This window comes from Cajanus cajan, chromosome 3 (assembly GCF_000230855.2).
Source record: "Cajanus cajan strain Asha chromosome 3, NIPB_CcT2T_4, whole genome shotgun sequence".
NCBI classification, from domain to species: domain Eukaryota; kingdom Viridiplantae; phylum Streptophyta; class Magnoliopsida; order Fabales; family Fabaceae; genus Cajanus; species Cajanus cajan.
Window position 1 is genome coordinate 18,033,702 of NC_138519.1, and position 21,850 is coordinate 18,055,551.

The 21,850-nt window shown below is 44.1% G+C and overlaps 2 protein-coding genes across 2 annotated transcripts; both read right to left on the minus strand.

Annotated features, from left to right (window-relative positions):
* Nucleotides 1-64: 64 nt before the first annotated feature.
* Nucleotides 65-4,382, minus strand: LOC145956120 (uncharacterized). The gene is made up of 8 exons (XM_083071680.1): nucleotides 4,259-4,382; nucleotides 3,692-3,790; nucleotides 3,543-3,601; nucleotides 2,124-2,378; nucleotides 1,957-1,986; nucleotides 1,622-1,850; nucleotides 1,032-1,087; nucleotides 65-106 (listed from the first exon to the last, which is right to left on the minus strand). The coding sequence occupies exons 1-8, from the start codon at nucleotides 4,380-4,382 to the stop codon at nucleotides 65-67; spliced, it is 894 nt and encodes a 297-aa protein (XP_082927806.1).
* Nucleotides 4,383-4,393: 11 nt separating this feature from the next.
* Nucleotides 4,394-4,925, minus strand: LOC145956121 (uncharacterized). Its single transcript, XM_083071681.1, has 3 exons — nucleotides 4,750-4,925; nucleotides 4,470-4,647; nucleotides 4,394-4,414 (listed from the first exon to the last, which is right to left on the minus strand). Exons 1-3 carry the CDS (start codon nucleotides 4,923-4,925, stop codon nucleotides 4,394-4,396), a joined length of 375 nt encoding a protein of 124 aa, XP_082927807.1.
* Nucleotides 4,926-21,850: the final 16,925 nt, after the last annotated feature.

A 21,850-nucleotide genomic window follows, 5' to 3' on the forward strand; every position in this document is an offset into this window, starting at 1 on the left:
AATATGATAAACAACAGCTACAGCTTATACCACTCAACAATATCAGCACCGCAATGCGGCAATATCAGCACTGCTTAGCAGCAATAACAACACCACTTAAGTGGCCCTAACAGCATTGCAAAGCGGCAACAACAGCACCGACTTAGCGGATATAACAGTACCACATATGTGGCTAATAACAGCACCGACTTAGCGACTATAATATCACCCAACTCAGCACAGCACAACACAACACAACATAGCACAGCACAACACATCAATTCAACACACTTATTTTTTTCACGATTCGGCCCAACCCTCTATAGTTCCACTATACTATAAAATTTTACATTTTAATTCATCGATTCCAGCTCAACAATATACCTCCAATACAGCCTCACATTATTTTCTCAACACTATCACCTAGTCATCACAGCATATTCATCAAATACAACTTAGTTCATCATATAATAACATTGATTAACAATCTCAGCACAATTCAACAGCCAACATCATATATTTCAATATCTCCTTTCGCGCCCGGCGCACTCGAGGTCGCGCCTAGTGCAGCTCAACCCGAGAGCACCAGGGGCCATCGCGCCCAGCGCAAGATATCTCGCGCCCGGCGAGACTCAACCCGAGAGTTCAGGGCTCTCACGCGCCTGACGCAATTCTAATTGTGCCCAGCGCCTGCCAGGCAAAGACTCTAAGGAGTCTCGTGCGCTCAGCGTGGCCTAACCCGCGCCCAGCGTGGGGAAGGCAGAGACCTACTAAGGTCTCGCACCCGGCGCAATTCGCATTGCGCCCAGCGCTCTCTTGGCAAAGACTCCCAAGGAGCCTCCGCGGCCAGCGAGTCCAAACGCGCGCCTAGCGCGGCACCATAGTACCCAAAACGTGTCACCATTGATATCGCGCCCGGCGCCGCCCAAGTCACGCCCGGCGCGGGCCAACCAGAGACTCCCATTTGCAAGCTCGCTCGGTGCACACAGCTTTGCGCCCGGCGGCTTGCCTAAACGGAGTCTCCTGGTGGTCGCACGCCCGACGCGAAGAACAGCGCCCAGCGCGAACTCATCAGTAACTCTCCCCAAGTTCAAAAATCTTCCAAATCCTGCAAAGCTTAACAGCAAAACTACATGCAATCCAGCCAAAAGTTTCCATTCTCATCAAATATCAATAAAAACAGCTCATTTTCAACATGCAAACACAAATCATCAAAAACCCTGAAATTTCTTCAAAGTTCCGAAACCCCAAAAATTCAATTTTAATCCATCTCAGCCAGAAATCATTCCACAACAAGCAACATAGGAGTATCTAAAGCTCATTCCAAGTCGAAAACAGCCAAAATAACTAGCTTCCCTTACCTCGGTAGAAGATTCCGAGCTTCGGGATGATGAAAATGGAGAGAAGAAGAAGAATGGCTTGGGAGGAATTCCACACAGCTCGGCTAGCAACCCAACACCACTACTCAGCTCCTAAGATCACCACAGCCAGCCAAGATCAGAGAAAAGGAAACCGGGAAAGGAGAGTGTAAAGAGAGGTGAGTGAGAATAGAGAGTGAAAGAGAGTTGGGGAAAGGAAGGAAGGAAGGGGGTCTCACAACCTCCCCAACAACAGGAGTTTTCTTCCCCGAAAATAGACTTACTTGGGAAAAGAAACGGATATCGCTCCCGGCACTGCTGTTCCACTTCCCAAGTAGCCTCACCGGTAACCGCATCCCACAGGACTTTCACCAGGGCAATGGACTTGCCCCTCAGCTCCTTCAGCTTATGATCCACTACGGCTACTGGCAACTTTTCATATGTCAGGTTTTCCCTCACTCGTACATCGTCCAACTCCACCACATGACTAGGGTCATGAATATACTTCCTCAGCTGAGACACATGAAATACATCGTGTAGGTTTGAAAGAGACGGTGGCAAAGCCAACCAATAAGCAACTGGACCTACACGCTGTATGATCTGATAGGGACCCACAAACCTCGGTGTCAACTTCCTTGCCTTCAGCGCTCTGCCCACACCAGAAGTCGGAGTCACCTTCAGAAACACATGCTCCCCCTCGGCAAACTCCAAAGGCTTACGCCTTTTGTCAGCATATGATTTCTGCCTACTCTGAGCAGTCTTCATCTTCTCCTGTATCATCTTCACCTTTTCAGTGGTCTGTAGAATCAGCTCCGGTCCTACAACCACTGACTCACCATCCTGGTACCAGCATAGAGGAGTCCTACATCTCCTGCCATATAAGGCTTCATACGGTGCCATTCCAATGGTAGCATGAAAACTGTTGTTATAAGTAAACTCCACCAGCAGTAGGACCTCCTCCCAGCTACCCAAGTGGTCTAACACACAGGCCCTCAGTAGATCCTCCAAGGAATGGATTGTCCTTTCTGACTGACCATCTGTCTGTGGATGATAAGCAGAACTCAGCTTCAGCTTCGTGCCTAGGGCATGATGTAGACTCCGCCAAAATCTGGAAGTGAACCTCGGATCTCGGTCGGAGATAATACTAGAAGGCACCCCGTGCAACCGTACTATCTCCCTTACATACAACTGCGTCAGCTTCTCCAAGGACCACTTGATGTTGACAGGAAAGAAATGCGCACACTTGGTCAACCGGTCAACAATCACCTAGATAGCATCACTATTCCTAGCTGACCTAGGCAACCCCACAATAAAATCCATAGTAATGCTATCCCATTTCCACTCGGGAATCTCAATCTGTTGCATCAACCCACTCGGCTTCTGATGCTCAACCTTTGCCTTCTGACAGGTCAGATAGGCTGCCACATACTCAGCTATCTCCCTCTTCATACCAGACCACCAGAAAGTCTTTTTGAGGTCTTGGTACATCTTAGTCATACCCGGGTGTATGCTAAGTCTGCTCTTGTGACCTTCCTCCAACACAACTCTCTTCAGCTCAACATCCTGAGGTAGGCAAATTCTGCCATTAAACCTCAAGATTCCATCTTCTCCCAGCTCAAAGCCTACAGCCTTCTCAGTACCCAGCAATCCAAGAAGCTTCACCAGCACGACGTCTTACAACTGCTTAAGTCCAACCTGCCTCAAGAACTCATTAGTTATGGTAATCCTCCCACAACTAATGTGATCCTAAGCTAACTCCACACAGAGATTCAAATCTCTGAACTTCTCAACTAGCTTCAGCTCCTTCATCATCATACTTGTCATGTGGATGGTTTTCCTACTCAGCGCATCTGCCACCACATTGGCCTTGCCCGGATGATACATCAACTGAAAATCATAATCCTTTAGAAACTCCATCCACCGCCTCTGCCTCATGTTCAGCTCCTTCTGATCAAACAAGTACTTCAGACTCTTGTGATCACTGAAGACGCTGAACCGAGCGCCATACAAGTAATGCCTCCATATCTTCAAGGCAAACACCACAACTGCTAACTCCAGGTCATGAGTAGGATAATTCTTTTCATGATTCTTCAGTTTCCTTGAAGCATACGCCACCACTCTCCTGTTTTGCATCAACACACACCCCAGACCCTGGTGAGAAGCATCAGAGTACACATCAAAAGGCTCACCAGAATCCGGCAACACCAGCACAGGAGAAGTGGTCAATCTCTGCTTTAACTCCTCAAAACTCTGCTCACAGGCATCTGTCCAGATGAACGGCTACTCCTTCCATCTCAGCTGGGTTAAAGGCGCTACTATCTTAGAGAATCCTTCAATGAACCTTCGATAGTAACCCGCTAAACCCACAAAACTCTTAATATCTGTGACAGTCCTTGGACGTTCCCACTGCAACACCGACACCACCTTAGCCGAATCAACAGCAATCCCCTCGGCTGAGATCACATGTCCCAAGAACTTCACCTCATCCAACCAGAACTCGCATTTTGAAAGCTTAGCATACAGCTGCTTCGCCTTCAAAATCTCCAGCACTATCCTCAAGTGCTCACCGTGCTCTTCCCGGGTCCTTGAATAAATCAAGATGTCATCAATGAACACTACAACAAACTTATCCAAGAACGGCCGGAAGATCCTGTTCATGTAGTCCATGAACACTGCGGGGGCGTTGGTCACACCGAACGACATCACAACATATTCATAGTGACCATACCTAGTCCTGAAAGCAGTCTTCGGTACGTCACCCTCCTTCACCCTAATCTGATGATAGCCTGACCTCAAGTTAATCTTGGAAAACACCGATGCTCTCCTCAGTTGATCCATTAAGTCATCTATCCGGGGAAGTGGATATTTGTTCTTAATGGTCAACTTGTTCCGCTGCCGGTAATCAACACACAGTCGACTACCTCCATCCTTTTTCCTTACCAATAACACCGGAGCACCCCAGGGCGAAACACTCGGCCGCACCAACTGCTTTTCCAACAGGTCCTCCAACTGACCCTTCAGCTCAACTAGCTCAGCAGGAGCCATCCTCTAGGGAGCTACCGACACTGGTCCCACACCTGGAACCAAGTCAATGATAAACTCCATCTCCCTAACAGGAGGCAACCTAGGCACCTCATCCGGGAAAACATCAGCAAAATCCCTCACTACCTCAATATCCGCTATGACCCTCTCGGTCTCCACACTCATAGCAGCAAGCAGAAGATAACATTCTACTCCATCTCTCAGCAACGACTCAGCTTGGCCAGCTGAGATCAACAACTCATCCTCCTCCCGAGGGAAAATCAACCTCCTATTGGCACAATCTATAAGAATGTGATTGGCAAACAACCAATCCATCCCTAAGATTATGTCGATGTCCACCAAAGGTAAACAGATCAAGTTCACCTTATACCTCTTCTCATTCACCACAATTGGACAACCAATACACAACTCGGAAGCAACTACCGAAGCAGAAGCGGGCATCGACACAAGCAATCTCAACCCCAAATCACACACAGGCACACTCAACATAGCAGCACATGCATAAGATATAAAGGAATGCGTAGCACCAGAGTCAAAGAGAATCATCACATCCTTACCAACAGCTTTGCCCTTCCCCTTCACAAGATCAGAAGAAGTCGAAGCCTCAGCACCCGTCAAGGCAAATACCCTACCAGTAGTAGCAAGTCTGTCACCCCTCTGAGTATCAGCTCTTTGTGCACTACTCCTCTAAGTATCAGACCTCTGCACATCACTCATGTGAGTGCTCCTCTCTGGTCTGCTCCTAGTAGGACAGTTGGCCGACTCGTGGCCCATCTGATGACATATGAAACAACGGCTCTCCGTGTGTGGACAACTGTAGACCCCTAAAATTGTCCGGGTCGGAAATAAAACTCGAAGACCCTCAAAGATCGAAGAAAAGTCAGCCAGAAGGACTCCTAGAAGACCATAGGATGGCTATCTGTAGGTTTAGAGGTCTTAGAGTAGCTTAAAATAAGGAAGTGGAGGGAATGAAGCCCAATACGGCCGTACTAAACTTAATACGGCCGTATTGAAGCTTCAACACGGCCGCAGTGAACTCAATACGGTGTATTGAAGTTTCTGAAACTTCAAATACGGCCGTACTGAAATCAATACGGCCGTATTGAAGCTTCAATACAGCCGCAGTGAACTCAATACGGGCGCATTGAAATTTCTGAATTTCAATACGGCCGTATTAAACTCAATACGACCGTATTGAAGTTCAAAAATTTCAATACGGCCGTATTGAATCTGTAGCCCGTATTGCGCCTATTCCCTATAAATATGACGTCAATTGGACGTCATTCCACACTTTTGAACATAGTTTCAACCTTCTCCTTGAGTATTCTGGGGTTTTTGAGCAGTGTTCTGCCCTAGAAATCACTCGGAGAGTTGATCCGACGAAGTTCTTGAACCCCGAGCCATTTTGCTTGAGGATCGAACCTAGTCGAAGGGAAATCCTCCGGATTTCCGTAGTCAAAATTTTATAGGAGGGAGTGAGCGGGCTTGTAGAGCGAGGGAACGCCAAAAAGCTTCCCAGTTTTATGAAATATATAAAAGCACGCTTCAAAGGTTTCTTCTTAAAATCCTTCCTTTTACTGCTTTCTGTGTGCATATTTAAACTGTCATCATGTAGATAGTTAATTTATAATTGCTTAGAATAAATAGGGGTAATTTAGTAATTTTACACTGTTATTTTAGAAATAATCTGTCATAGGGAACCCGAAAGGGGCGCTGTGGGGTGCTAACACCTTCCCCACGCGTAACCGACTCCCTTACCCAACTCTGGTTGTAATGGCCAAAGTTGATTTATAAAATCAATTGCCTTATCCCTTTTTCCAATGTTTTGAGTAAAACATTGGTGGCGACTCCACGAACCCTTTTACTACGAAAACCACTAATCCATGGAGGGTCCCGCTTGGGATTAACATGGATTGGTGAGACATTTAATAAATAAATTGGATAAGATCGACAAGGTCTCAGTTTGAGAACAAGTCGTTCTAATAATCCAATACATTTTCAAAACTAAAATAAAAAGCGAGCTCGACCGTCTTCGCGACCGCCGAGGCCCGTTTGGGCCGGTGGCGACAGATGGCGACTCCACTGGGGAAGCCTCGAGAGTCAGTCCCATTTAGTGACAGATTATTTTAACAAATAATAGTTAAAATTACTTTATTACCCCTCACTTGTATGATAACATGTTTATCTATTTGGCTTTAATAACTGTTGTATTTTTAAATTTACGCAATTGTTTGAAATACAAACTGCACACAAACCTTTGCACACAACAGTTCCCTCTATACCCGGGGGCATGAGTGATTAACCATAGGGAGTGGATGTTAGTACGGCCGGTTGTCGAATGGGTCTATAGGTGCCCGTAGACCGTTGTCGGAAAACATCACTCAAGGTGATAACCATGAACTTGAGTCCGACGGTGCGTTGGAGCTTTCCATCGACCTACGATGAGAGGAATTGGGTCCCTATAATGGGGGCACCTTGGGGGCCTTGGACTGGTGAGAACAGTTAGAACCTACCTTGAATATGCACCATTTCTGCAGGATACCCCTACCTCGTGATTCGCTCGTGACTGTTCGTGGATGAGTGAATTGTGTGTGCATTTTTTATGTGACATTGTATGAGCATATATTTGCACCTTTTAAACATACAACATTCTTGTTTACAATAAAAAATAAGAATAAATAGAAATAAAGATTTACTAGTACATGGTGTTAACATCTGCCTCCATTGCATTCATATAGGTAGTTTCCCTTTTCACCCAAAAAATACAAAAAAGATACAAAATATATATTCAAAAAAACAAAGAAAAATGATATTTACCCAAAACCAAGCAATATCATGCATCATCTTAGGGACATCCCGAAAACATGATAATGCTTAGTTCAATAAACACTATGCATGCATATTCATCGCCATCATCTCATATCATGCATTGTATTGTAGATTATGGAGAGGTCTAGGGAGGTGCAAAGGCCATTAAAGAAAGTGGACTTCCTATTATACCGTGCTGAGAGGTTGGATCACCTCTGTACCTTGATGTCAAGAGAGGCTCGCGTTGAGTTTGAGAAATCTTATGGGCGAGTTCTCGATTTGATGAGGATTTGTGTGGATCCAGCTTTCCTGAGGGCATTGGTTCACTTCTGGAGTCCCGATCTGCACTGTTTTGAGTTCCCCCAGTTTGACCTGGTTCCTACTCTAGAGGAGTACGAGCTCATGTTACGGTGGCCTAAATCAGCTGGGGTCTACCTTTTTCAGGGGAACCATGTGGCCGTAGAGAGAGTAGCCACTCAGGTCAAACTACCACTACGATCAGCTGCCTTAGTAGGGAACGGCAGTATCAAGGGTTGGAAGCTTGCTATGATCGAAGACCACCTTTCTTCCTTGGCTGGTGAGGGAGATTGGTTAGCTTTCAACAAGACTCTTGCGTTAGCTGTGTTTGGGACGATCCTATTCCCCTTTCACGCTAACACAGTGGACCATGCTGCGATGAACGCTTTCTTTGCTTGGGACGTGCATATGAAGAGTCCCGTGCCCGCTATTCTTGCCGACACCTTGCTATCTGTTCATCTATCTCAACAGAAGCAAGGGAAGATCATCCGATGCTGCACCTCCTTGTTATATGTGTGGGGCATCACACATTTCTACGCCTCTAGTCACATGGGGACTTTGCCCGATCCGTTGAGAAGCTTCTCAAAGATCCCCGTCTGCCACCGATATGCTTCCGAGTGGAAGGATGAGATGGAACAGTGGAGTATCGAGCACTTCACGTGGGTTTGCCCTTGGTTCCGTCCGAGCCATGTGTTGACAAGATGCGGCAGTTATTCGAGCATACCGTTGATGGGCCTCAGAGGTTGCATAACCTACTCACCTAAATTGGTTATGAGGCAACTAATGAGGACCCAAATCATTCCTACCATAGAGGAGCTGGGAGGGTTGTGTTTCTCTTTCGATCCCGAGCATCAGAGAGATATGCACGCTGTTATAAGAGCGTGGGAGAGACCAACCTATGAGGGAGATCTCGAGCTTGAAAAGCCTCGGGTGTCCGTTTCCATTGATTACGAGAAATGGAGGAATGAGAGGGGGGTGTCACAACCATCCACCTCTTGTGCAACCACGACTACAAGGAGGGTGTTGCAAGAACAGGTCGACGCCTTGACCAAGAAACTGGAAATCATGGGAGCTCAGATGAGAGTTCTTGAAGAGAAAAACGAAGAATCCAGTTTCACCATTGATGGTCTTCAAAGGCAATGCAAGAAGAAGGACCATGAGATAGAGCGGCTCAAGGATGAGTGTGCTAACCTCAACGAGGAGACTACTCGGGCATCCAAAATGCCAAAGGTTGAACCGAGTAGTCAACTCCAAGAAGTCAATGTGAAGATAGCACGCCTTGAAGCCGAGCATGCAAAGCAGGCACAGTTGATCAAGGACATGCAAGATGATTTGTTTCTGACTCGATCCGACGCACAGCAATGGCGGGAAGTCGCTCAACGACAAGCCGCAAACCTTTCCGATTTCCGCAGAAAGGAAAGGGAAGGATTGGCACAAATGGCCAAACTCCAAGAGGAGAAGGATCGAGCCGAAGACGAGCTTAATGAGCTACAGGCCATGATCAACTACTATACTCAGAAAGCGAAGGAGGCTCAGAAAATCAGTGACGATATGAGCCAAGCGGTCCATACGCAGATTGAAGCAATGGGTCGTCATGTCGAGGAAGCCGAAGATGAATGGCAAAGAAATATGAACCCGCCTGTGGGTTTTTACCGGCTTTTCTCTTATTGTAAAAAATTGCTTCAAAGCATTGTATAAAAGTTGTACACTTTCTTTAATGAATAAAATCGTATTTTTGAGATTTATTGCCTTTGCATCTCATTAGTCATTCATTTTGCATTTATCTCTCCTAGTAATTAATAATAAAGATTAATAAAAAGAAAGAATTAATCGATGCGTATGTTCAGAATGGATCGCACGCCATTTGTGATAAAATGCAAACCAACAACTGCGCAAAGCGAACACACGACGACGCCGTTGTTGGTAATCAAGACAGAAAAAGGGGAAAGTCCCACGCCGTTAAGGATTGTCGCTCCAAGACCTTTCCCTTACGAATCGAATAAGGCTGTGCCATGGATATACGACATCCATACTTCTGCCGACAGTGATATCTCCAATATCGCTGGACTTGGGGGCATGACTAGGAGTGGCAGGATCTACACTCCCGAAGATCTTCATGATAAAGCTCCCAAGAATAAAGAAAAAGGAAAAGATAAAACCGAGGAAAAAGAATCCGAGGAGGAGACTGATGAACTGTTAAAATTCATCAGACAGAGCGAGTACTGCATTGTGGATCAACTTCACAAGACACCAGCAAAGATCACTTTGTTGTCGTTGATCCTAAGCTCCGAACCGCATCGGCAAGCTCTGTTGAAAGTCTTGAACGAGGCGTATGTATCACACACCATATCCCAAGACAAATTTGAGGGGATTGTTAGTCACATCACGGCTAATGATCACCTCACCTTCACAGATGAAGAGATCCCCACCGAGGGACCGCACCATAACAAGCCCTTGCACATCTCTGTAAAGTGCAAGGAGTATCACATCGCGAAGGTCTTGGTGGATAATGGATCTTCCTTGAACGTGATGCCAAAAAGAACGTTCGATCAGATGGCAATCAAGGGAGTCCAAATGCGCCCAAGCAACATGATCGTTCGAGCTTTCGACGGCTCTAAAAGAGAAGTGGTGGGAGAAGTCAGTCTTCCAATCCAAATCGGACCCACTATCTTTAACGTCGAATTTCAAATAATGGACATTACTCCTGCATACAGCTGTCTCCTCGGCCGACCTTGGATTCATGATGCGAAAGCTGTACCCTCTACGCTCCACCAGAAAGTCAAGTTCATCGTGGGTGACAAACTGGTGACCGTGCAAGCTGAAGATGACATACTCATCAGTAAGCCATCCAACATACCTTATGTGGATGCAGCAGAGGAAGCTTTGGAAACCGCCTTCCAAGCATTGGAAATCGCCAATGTTGAAACGTTTCCCCGAGAAATGAAGAAGGTAGCTCATATGCTCACAAAGAACGGATACTTGCCAGGACAAGGATTAGGCAAGGACTCCCAAGGAATCCCGGAGCTACCCATTATCAAGGACAATCCGGGGAAACAAGGGTTAGGATACAACCCTGTTAAAGATCAAAGAACGAAGAGGAATCAAGATCCTTCTCGACGTTCTTTAAGCCAGATCTTTAGGAAGGCTGGTTCACAAACGTCAAGGCCAGCTGTCGTCATCAAGTGTCCTTTTCCTTCTAATAGGGATGTGTAAATTCAGTGACTATTAGAGATCACTCCTCGGGGACAGCCCGACCCCCGAGCCTCGATAGGGCACATGTTTCCGCTATGATTATAATAAAATCATTCTTCATTATTTCTTATTGCTTCTTTTCTTGCTTGCAATAAATCTCTAGACCACATTATTTAACCCTGTTTGAATAAACATAAGTGAGGTTAAAATCGTCTTAATAATCAATAAACCCGCATCATTTTTATGTGGAAATGTGCATGATAGCTTGGAGCACCTTTTCTTGGCCTCAATAAGTGCCATCATGGATAAAGAAATCCTAAAGACAAAAAGCTCGGCAGGAAACCCAAAAAGGGGACTGCGCAAAAATAAGAGCAAAAGACCCGCTAGGAATACCACAAAAGGGTGACCTAGGCAAAAGTTAGGGTTGCAAAAATGAACAAAGACAAAAGCTCGCTAAGACATCACAAATGGGTGTTTTAGGCAAAAGTTAGGGCCGTCAAAAAAAGAAAAAACATAATAAATCCATGATGATACCATCAATTGAATTCAACAAGGGGCTCAAGAAAAGCTATCCAAGTTGTCAAAGCACAATCATTAATAACAAAGATGTGCTTAATCTCATAAGTGTTTAATCGAACAAACCTAAACACTTAAGCCTACCATTGGCCAGCAATTCTTACAAAATCCATTTTTCAAAAAATAAAATAATCCCCTCTAAAACACAAACTTTTGAAAAATATACCCTTTCCTTCTTTTCTCTCTTGTCCCAACGATTTTTGAATAATCTAGTGGAAACATGGAGATATAGTGGTCAATAGGAGGGTTGACACATCTTCTAAAGAAAGGGAAGGATCATTTGGTTGATGACACCAAATCTCAAATATAATACGCATCATTCCTCGGTTACAGAAATCGGCAGCACACAGCCCGTCTAGAGGAATGGCAAAAATCCAAACAGAGAAACGCATCGGTTAATTCTTTTGAAAAGTAAATCAAATAGAATTAGGTGCATCTCATTTGCATACATGCATACAGATGATAGGTGTACTAGAAAATCACTTATTCTCTGTTTATATTAAAAAAAAAAAAAAAAAAAAATCAAAAATCAGAAAAATCCAATACGCCCGTATTGGTATTAATACGGTCATATTGGAGTTAACGTTAAGTACAACGTTTCAACTCCAATACGGGCGTATTAAAATCCAGTACGCCCGTACTGAACCCCAATACGGTCGTATTGAATCCAATACGGTCCATATTGATTGTAAACTTTGTACATCAACGGAAAGGCCAATACGGCCGTATTGAATCCAATACGGGCCGTATTGGCGGAATTTTGCCTATAAATAAGACCTCCCCTCCCTCATTTTGCATACCTTTCTTCATTCTCCACATTCCTTGCTTGTGAGTGCATTCCTACAAAGATTATCAGAAATGGCAGAATCTTCTTGCAAAAGGCAGAGAGCCCCGGCCAGACGTGTAATGACAGATCGACACCGGGACCGGCTACAGTTTATAGAGACGTTCACCATCGAGCCGTCAAGGGTGCTCGACTTTGAGCTTCTCCGAGCAGTGGGCTTGGAGAATGATGTCAGGATCTACTTCAACGCCATAGGATGGGGATTTCTCCTTAATCCACCATCCCAGCTATATTTGACGGCCACAAAGGAGTTCTTGGCTACAGTCGGCGTCACGGAGTCGACTAACATCTATGGGGAGGATGTTTGCGCGGTGGATTTCTGGATGAATGAAGGATATCGCTCGCTGACGTTGGACGAGTTCAACGTCCAGGCAGGGTTTTTCAGCCGCACTGATCAGCTGGCATTCCGAGATGCCATATGCGAGTGGCCTGATCAGTGGACTCCGGTTGAGATGTGGAGTTTGCTCACTGGCCGACGGGATTATCATTCAGGGGTGAAGGGCTCCCGGCTCCCGACTGCTCTTAGGATCTGTCACAAGATCCTCACCAGTACTATTCATGGCAGGTCCAAGAGTCCGGAGTCGATTACACGGCCGGATCTGCTGGCCTTATATTGCATGGCCACCGGCCGGAAGGCCAATCCTGGATATTTCTTCCTCGAGCACGTGAAGAAGCTTGGGGTACGAGAGGGAGGAGAGTCCAGACAGGGGTACATCTTGGTCGCCCCACTCCTCTCACGGCTGGCGGAGACATGGGGATGTCCCGATGGTGCAGAGCCAGGGGCATTGGCGCCGAAGCTGATTGGTGCCTCCACCCTGATTAACATGAAGATCATCGCTAGATCGCCAGGAGGGGGGTTTGTGCGAGTAGATGGCCTCGAGACCTTCGACGACCTCCTCAACAACCTCGACTTTGAGGGAGGCGACGCCCCGCAGCCAGAGGCCAGCACATCACGGTCGGACAGGGGATACTTTAACGCCCGCTTCGACACACTGCAGCAAAGCATTGACACGCGATTCGATGCTTTTCAGCAGAGCATCGACACGCGATTCGATGCTTTTCAGCATAGTGTCGGTACATGGCAGCAGAGTACCGATACTCGACTAGACAGCTTGGTGCAGGGGTTCGACAACCTCTCAGTCTGGCTCCATAGCCACTACCCCACTCCTCCTCAGGATCCGCCGGCCGATGAGTGAAGACCGGATTGCTTCCTTTAATTTTTATGTATTTAGTTTGTTTGGGCTGTGTCCCATCTTTTGATTTCTTTTGATTTCTCTCGTACAAACTTATTTTCTATTTAATGAAAATTTCCACTGTTTGATTTTAAATTCTCTAGCAATTTAAATTCTGTACAGCAAAAGCCAAAAACATAAAAAAGGCAAAATACAGAAAAAGCCAAATCAGAAGAAAAGGCAAAATACAGAAAAAGCCGAAAATGAAAAAGGCAAGGATATAGAAAATCCAACAAAAAGATTGCACAGAATAACTGAGCCTGGAGAGGCTTGCCGAAATAATACTCCCGCAGAATAACCGAGCCTGGAGAGGCTTGCCGAAACAATACTCATCAGTTTGTACAGAATAACTGAGCCTGGAGAGGCTTGCCGAAACAATACTCCCACAGAATAATTGAGCCTGGAGAGGCTTGTCGAAATAATACTCCTTCAGAATAATTGAGCCTGGAGAGGCTTGCCGAAACAATACTCATCAGTTTGTACAGAATAACTGAGCCTGGAGAGGCTTGCCGAAACAATACTCCTCAGTAAACAGAATAATTGAGCCTGGAGAGGCTCGCAGAAATAATACTCCCCAGAGAAACCTCAACTCACGCTCTTGGACTCAAAATCCCCAGCAAGAGCTATCAAGCAAGGTCGTCAAAGTCCCTAATGGAAACACGATCGCCCAAGAAGAATATCCAAGTCAAAGGACTTTAAAACTTCCTTAGTGAAGATAGCTCTTCAACTCAGGCGTTGAGTGAGGCTAAGCCTGTAGAGGCTTCCTAAAAAATACTCTGGGATACATAAGATCCCCAAATCCCCAGTCGCCTACTCAAGAGGCATCCCTGCAAAAGGAGAAAAATCGAAAAGATCAATAATCATTCCCCAAGCGGAATCCGGCTCTCAGCCTATCATTGAACATCAAGATGATATGCCTAACAGAAGAGGCTAATCAAAATCAACGACAAAATCCCCCAGTGGATAACAGCCTACACAGAGGCAGCAAAATCAGAAAACCAAAAGAGACACCCGAACAAGGATAACCTGGATACTCCACCAACGTCGAAAGGACATCAGCCAATCATAAGGCACCGCTCACATCAGAAAGAGCATCTTTGTGTCTGCACCCCAAAGGAATCAGAAATTCCCCAGTGGGCACCAACTACGCAATGGAAAGTTGGGACACAAGAACCTATGAGTAACTGCACATCCCCTAGACGGATCCCTGCGTTATCCAGCCCTCAGTGGCACAAAAATCAAAAAACAACCGTCGAAGCAGCATCGTGGACTGTGGAGACAAAATCATCACAAATCCCTGAAAAGGAGATATTCACGCTACCCCCGTCGTCACAAACACGGAGGTATGCAGCTTCCGGCTCGAGCAATGAGCGAAGCTATCTCTGGAAAGGAGGTACTCACTGCTTACCGTTGTCACAAGGGTACTTAGCTTCCGGCTCGAACAAAGAGTGAAGCTAAGCCTGGAGAGGCAGTACTCGCAGCTTCCAGCTTGGGCAGTAAGCAAAGCAAAGCCTGGAGAGGCGAAACTCACACTGCTCACCGTCGTCACGAAGGTGCTTAGTTTCCGGCTCGAACAAAGAGCGAGACTAAGCCTGGAGAGGCGAAACTCACACTGCTCACCGTCGTCACGAAGGTGCTTAGTTTCCGGCTCGAACAAAGAGCGAGACTAAGCCTGGAGAGGCGAAACTCACACTGCTTACCGTTGTCACAAGGGTACTTAGCTTCCGGCTCGAACAAAGAGTGAAGCTAAGCCTGGAGAGGCGGTACTCACAGCTTCCAGCTTGGGCAGCAAGCAAAGCAAAACCTGGAGAGGCTACTCGACAATTTTCCACCGGAAGACGCTACAAGTCAGAAGGTCGGCGCATCACCCGGACAATTGGGTCAACTCCTTTACTTGTCAGCCGGTACACCAAAAGGTCGTCCGACTAAGTAAAGGGGGGGCAGCTGTAGACCCCTAAAATTGTCCGGGTCGAAAATAAAACTCGAAGACCCTCAAAGATCGAAGGAAAGTCAGCCAGAAGGACTCCTAGAAGACCATAGGATGGCTATCTGTAGGTTTAGAGGTCTTAGAGTAGCTTAAAATAAGGAAGTGGAGGGAATGAAGCCCAATACGGCCGTACTAAACTTAATACGGCCGTATTGAAGCTTCAACACGGCCGCAGTGAACTCAATACGGTGTATTGAAGTTTCTGAAACTTCAAATACGGCCGTACTGAAATCAATACGGCCGTATTGAAGCTTCAATACAGCCGCAGTGAACTCAATACGGGCGCATTGAAATTTCTGAATTTCAATACGGCCGTATTGAACTCAATACGACCGTATTGAAGTTCAAAAATTTCAATACGGCCGTATTGAATCTGTAGCCCGTATTGCGCCTATTCCCTATAAATATGACGTCAATTGGACGTCATTCCACACTTTTGAACATAGTTTCAACCTTCTCCTTGAGTATTCTGGGGTTTTTGAGCAGTGTTCTGCCCTAGAAATCACTCGGAGAGTTGATCCGACGAAGTTCTTGAACCCCGAGCCATTTTGCTTGAGGATCGAACCTAGTCGAAGGGAAATCCTCCGGATTTCCGTAGTCAAAATTTTATAGGAGGGAGTGAGCGGGCTTGTAGAGCGAGGGAACGCCAAAAAGCTTCCCAGTTTTACGAAATATATAAAAGCACGCTTCAAAGGTTTCTTCTTAAAATCCTTCCTTTTACTGCTTTCTGTGTGCATATTTAAACTGTCATCATGTAGATAGTTAATTTATAATTGCTTAGAATAAATAGGGGTAATTTAGTAATTTTACACTGTTATTTTAGAAATAATCTGTCATAGGGAACCCGAAAGGGGCGCTGTGGGGTGCTAACACCTTCCCCACGCGTAACCGACTCCCTTACCCAACTCTGGTTGTAATGGCCAAAGTTGATTTATAAAATCAATTGCCTTATCCCTTTTTCCAATGTTTTGAGTAAAACATTGGTGGCGACTCCACGAACCCTTTTACTACGAAAACCACTAATCCATGGAGGGTCCCGCTTGGGATTAACATGGATTGGTGAGACATTTAATAAATAAATTGGATAAGATCGACAAGGTCTCAGTTTGAGAACAAGTCGTTCTAATAATCCAATACATTTTCAAAACTAAAATAAAAAGCGAGCTCGACCGTCTTCGCGACCGCCGAGGCCCGTTTGGGCCGGTGGCGACAACAGTCCCTGACAAAATGGGGCCCAGCACACCTGTAACATCTCAGAGTGGCCCTCCACTCTGTCTACCCCCACTAGCAGCACTAGAAGATTATCGAATAACAAAACCCCCTTGCTGTTGTTGGGACCTATCATACGGCTTCCTCTGACTCTCACCCTTCTTGGACCCAGATGGCCCCCCAGAAGTCCTCACAGCACGGTTACCACCTTCTTCAGCTCATATCTTAACCCATCAGCAAATTTCCTGCATTTCCAGGCCTCAACTATACCTTGCGAATAAAAACGAGCCAGGTGCTCGAATTTCATCGCATACTCAGAAACTGTCATCCCTCCCTGATGCAGTCGCATAAACTCTGCCTCCTTGGCATGCCTCACGCTTTCTGGAAAGTACTTCCCCATAAATACCGTCTAGAAGCACTCCCAATCAACTGTAACTCCTCTAGCAGCAAGCATCTGATAGGTGCCTCTCCACCAATGTTCAGCGTCTCCCACCAACATATACACAGCATGTGCCAGCCTTTTCTCTGGAGAACATCCCAGAACAGCAAAGATCTTCTCCAAATCACATATCCAGCGGTCAGCAGCCTCTAGATCCGCATCTCCCGTGAATTGTGGGGGATGGCATTTCTGGAACTCAGCAAGGTCCCGACTCTCCTGTGACCCTGTAGGTCTTGCTGCACCAGCTGCAGCTCTCTCAACCTCCATCCTAGCAAAATAGGCATTTTGTTGTTGCATAGCTATAACCATCATCTCTATGGCACGAGCTATCTACTCGTTGGTCCTAGTCATTGTCTACAAAAGTAACAGCATCTTTAGTAAACAATAATTAAACCAAACAACAATCAACAGCATAACAAATCATCACAGCAAATTCAGCACAGCAAACATCACAGCAAGACAGCACAACACAGAGCTAACACAACAAAAGCCTAAAGGGACCAGCCCCAAAGAATTTCCACTGACTCGAACTGCTTTGATACCACTAAAGTGTAACGACCCGGCTGGTCACTACACATGGCACAACACACTAGAAACGCCGCACAGAAAAGAACAACTGTATACATATAGAGTCTAGAATATACATATACATGGTCCAATCTGAACAAAGTTAAAGTGTACAAAAATTTCAATCCAATGCTACTATCCCAAGTAGCTCAACAACAAAACAGTCACAAAAGAAAATCAGCTCCGCCGGTCCGCTGAAGACTCACCACTAGTCCGTCACCTATCCCTGCTCTGCTCCCATACATAGTATGATCATTGCAGTCCAAACATCATGGAAATAACAAAGGGTAAGCTAGTGTAATTAAAAATCAACATATAAATATATGGCAATATGATAAACAACAGCTACAGCTTATACCACTCAACAATATCAGCACCGCAATGCAGCAATATCAGCACTGCTTAGCAGCAATAACAGCACCACTTAAGTGGCCCTAACAGCACCGCAAAGCGGCAACAACAGCACCGACTTAGCGGCTATAACAGCACAACATATGTGGCTAATAACAGCACCGACTTAGCGGCTATAATATCACCCAACTCAGCACAGCACAACACAGCACATCATAGCACAGCACAGCACAACAATTCAACACACTTATTTTTTTCACGATTCGGCCCAACCCTCTATAGTTCCACTATACTATAAAGTTTTACATTTTAATTCATCGATTCCAGCTCAACAATATACCTCTAATACAGCCTCACATTATTTTCTCAGCACTATCACCTAGTCATCACAGCATATTCATCAAATACAACTTAGTTCAGCATATAATAACATTGATTAACAATCTCAGCACAATTCAACAGCCAACATCATATATTTCAATATCTCCTTTCACGCCCGGCGCACTCGAGGTCGCGCCCAGCGCAGCTCAACCCGAGAGCACCAGGGGCCATCACGCCCAGCGCAAGAGTACTCGCGCCCGGCGAGACTCAACCTGAGAGTTCAGGGCTCTCACGCGCCTGACGCAATTCTAATTGCGCTCAGCGCCTTCCAGGCAGAGACTCTAAGGAGTCTCGTGCGCTCAGCGTGGCCTAACCCGCGCCCAGCGTGGGGAAGGAAGAGACCTACCCAGGTCTCGCGCTCGGCGCAATTCGCATTGCGCCCAAACGCGCGCCTAGCGCGGCACCATAATATACCCAAAACGTGTCACCATTGATATCGCGCCCGGCGCAGCCCAAGTCACGCCCGGCGCGGGCCAACCAGAGACTCCCATTTGCAAGCTCGCCCGGTGCACACAACTTTGCGCCCGACGGCTTGCCTAAACGGAGTCTCCTGGTGGTCGCGCGCCCGGCACGAAGAATAGCGCCCAACGTGAACTCATCAGTAATTCTCCCCAAGTTCGAAAATCTTCCGAATCCCACAAAACATAACAGCAAAACCACATGCAATCCAGCCAAAAGTTCTCATTCTCATCAAATATCAATAAAAACAGCTCATTTTCAACATGCAAACACAAATCATCAAAAACCCCGAAATTTCTTCAAAGTTCCGAAACCCCAAAAATTCAATTTTAATCCATCTCAGCCAGAAATCATCCCACAACAAGCAACATAGGAGTATCTAAAGCTCATTCCAAGTCGAAAACAGCCAAAATAACTAGCTTCCCTTACCTCGGTAGAAGATTCCAAGCTTCAGGATGAAGAAAATGGAGAGAAGAAGAAGAATGGCTTGGGAGGAATTCCACACAGCTCGGCTAGCAACCCAACACCACTACTCAGCTCCTAAGATCACCACAGCCAGCTAAGATTAGACAAAAGGAAACCGGGAAAAGAGAGTGTAAAGAGAGGTGAGTGAGAATAGAGAGTGAAAGAGAGTTGGGGAAAGGAAGGAAGGAAGGGTGTCTCACAAAAAGGATATTTATAAATTATATATAATTATATATAACTATATATATATATATATATATATATATATATAATGGTTGACGCTAGAAAATTCATTGTGCTTGATCATTTAATAAAAAGTACAATTAAGTCTATCAATAAATATATAAAAGTATTATCATCATACTTTATAACACACTTAAATGGAATAATTTAATATATAATTAATTATAAAGTGTATTATATATATTATATAATACACTTTATAATTAATACTTGTATATTAGAAAGAAAAAAAAGGTGAAAATAATATATATTATATAATTAATAAATCTGGAATAATTTAATTATTTTTTATTTAAAAATTCGTAAAAATAAAAAATTATGATTTTGTGACGGATTTTGAATCTCTCACAATTTGTGACGGATTCTGTGACGGAAAATTTTTAAAAATTGTATTCCGTCAAAATTTGTGAGGGATTACGTATCCCTCTCAAAAGAGAAAATTTTATTGCACAATTATTATATTTAAGAATTATGTATAAATAAAAAATATTTTGCTAAAAAAATAATTAAAAAATTATGAAACTAAAATATTTTTTTCATCAAAAGATTAAAAATTAAAACATAAGAAATGAATCAATTTAAATAATAAGTTGTCATTTTGAAGTATAAGAAATTAAAATATGAATTAGAAAAAAACTTTTAATTTAAAAATACTTATGAAATTATAAAAAGACAATATTAATTTGCATTTTAACTAAAAAGCTAAAAATAAATATGTGACACCCTTACTACCCCAACATATATATTGTAATAATAAAAACTTATAAATAAATTTTTCAATTTCGGTAAAAGGGTTCACATGAGAATCTTAAAAATTATCCTTCAATAACCACAATAACAAAAAATGAAACGCAAGAGTTTTCAAATTATTTTCAAAATAACATTTACAATAAAAACCTATGTTCTAAAAATCCTTTTTGCCCCGATGTCACAATATCAGAGCATCCCGACAATTCAACCGTTGGCATTCTAGATACCACTCGTAGCCAGATCTTCCTCACCTAAAATATCCACAAATCGCACGGTGAGAAAAGAAAACATCTATATATATAGCACATAAGAAAACACAATATATTATTTAATATTCGTAAATATTTCAACATATCGTATTTCAATCAATCATGCATTGTCATCACGTCATAATTCTCAATCAAACCAATCATCACAAATCTTGCACTTCACACTATGTCAAGGTCACGCTACCCATTTAACAATCCCGGGCCGTGCTCACCCCTGATATAACACTGTGCCAAGGTCACGTTATCCCTATCCTAGGGCCGTGCTCACCCCTGACATGTTAACCAAGGTCACGATACCCACGTAACAATCTAGAGCCGTGCTCACCCCTAATATAACACTGTGCCAAGGTCACGTTACCCCTAACCTAGGGTCGTGCTCACCCCTGACATGTTAACCAAGGTCACGATACTCATGTAACAATCTCGGGCCGTGCTCACCCCTGGTCATAGGTGTGAAGAACCACAACCACATCTCATTCATATTCCACACAACATCTCATAATTCAATTTCATACATATATCAGATATGTCCAAAATAATGGGTTTCACACGTATCAAGTAATTCACATTTAAATTATCAATTTTTATCAAATAATATAATAATGATATTCATAAATTAATATAATAAACAACGGAATTACCAATTTAATATAATTTCAACATAAACAGTAAAACCCCTAATTGTTCCAAAACCTAGCTCACAGGCACTTTTCTACAATTTCGTTCTCTCTCCCAGATCATCATTCTTACGATTTAAATATATATTTCTAATCCTCAACACATACGGAATCTAATGGTATAATTAATTCCTCAAACAGAAATAATCCAATTTTTCCAAAACCTAACCTACATGCACTTTTCTATAATTTCGTTCTCTCTCCTAGAGCATCATTTTTACAAACAAATTATATATTTATTGTCCTAAATATATACAGAATCAAATAATGCCAATAATTCTTCAAACAGAAATATTTCTAAAATTGCTCATAATTCTAAGGGGTTCTTCCTCTACCCAATTCTCTCATGTAACTCTATATATAAATAATTCCCTTTTCCCCCGTACCTGGATATGAAGAAGCTGAATCTAGACTAGATCTGGTTGATCTCCCTCGCTGGGTTCCGCTCGGTCTGAAGCAGAAAGTAGAGGAAAGAAGAGAGAGCAGAAGAAAAGAAATCAGAAATGAGAGGTGTGCTTTTTGGGAGTGGCAAACAGCTCTATTTATAGGCTTTTTACGCCGGAACGGCCCGTTGCAGACCCTTAAAACGTGGCTAAAAATCATATCCAGAACGGCCCGTTCCAAAACCAGAACTGGGGTGTTACAAAATATATAAAAGTATATTTATAAATTATATATAATTATATATAACTATATATATATATATATATATATAATGGTTGACA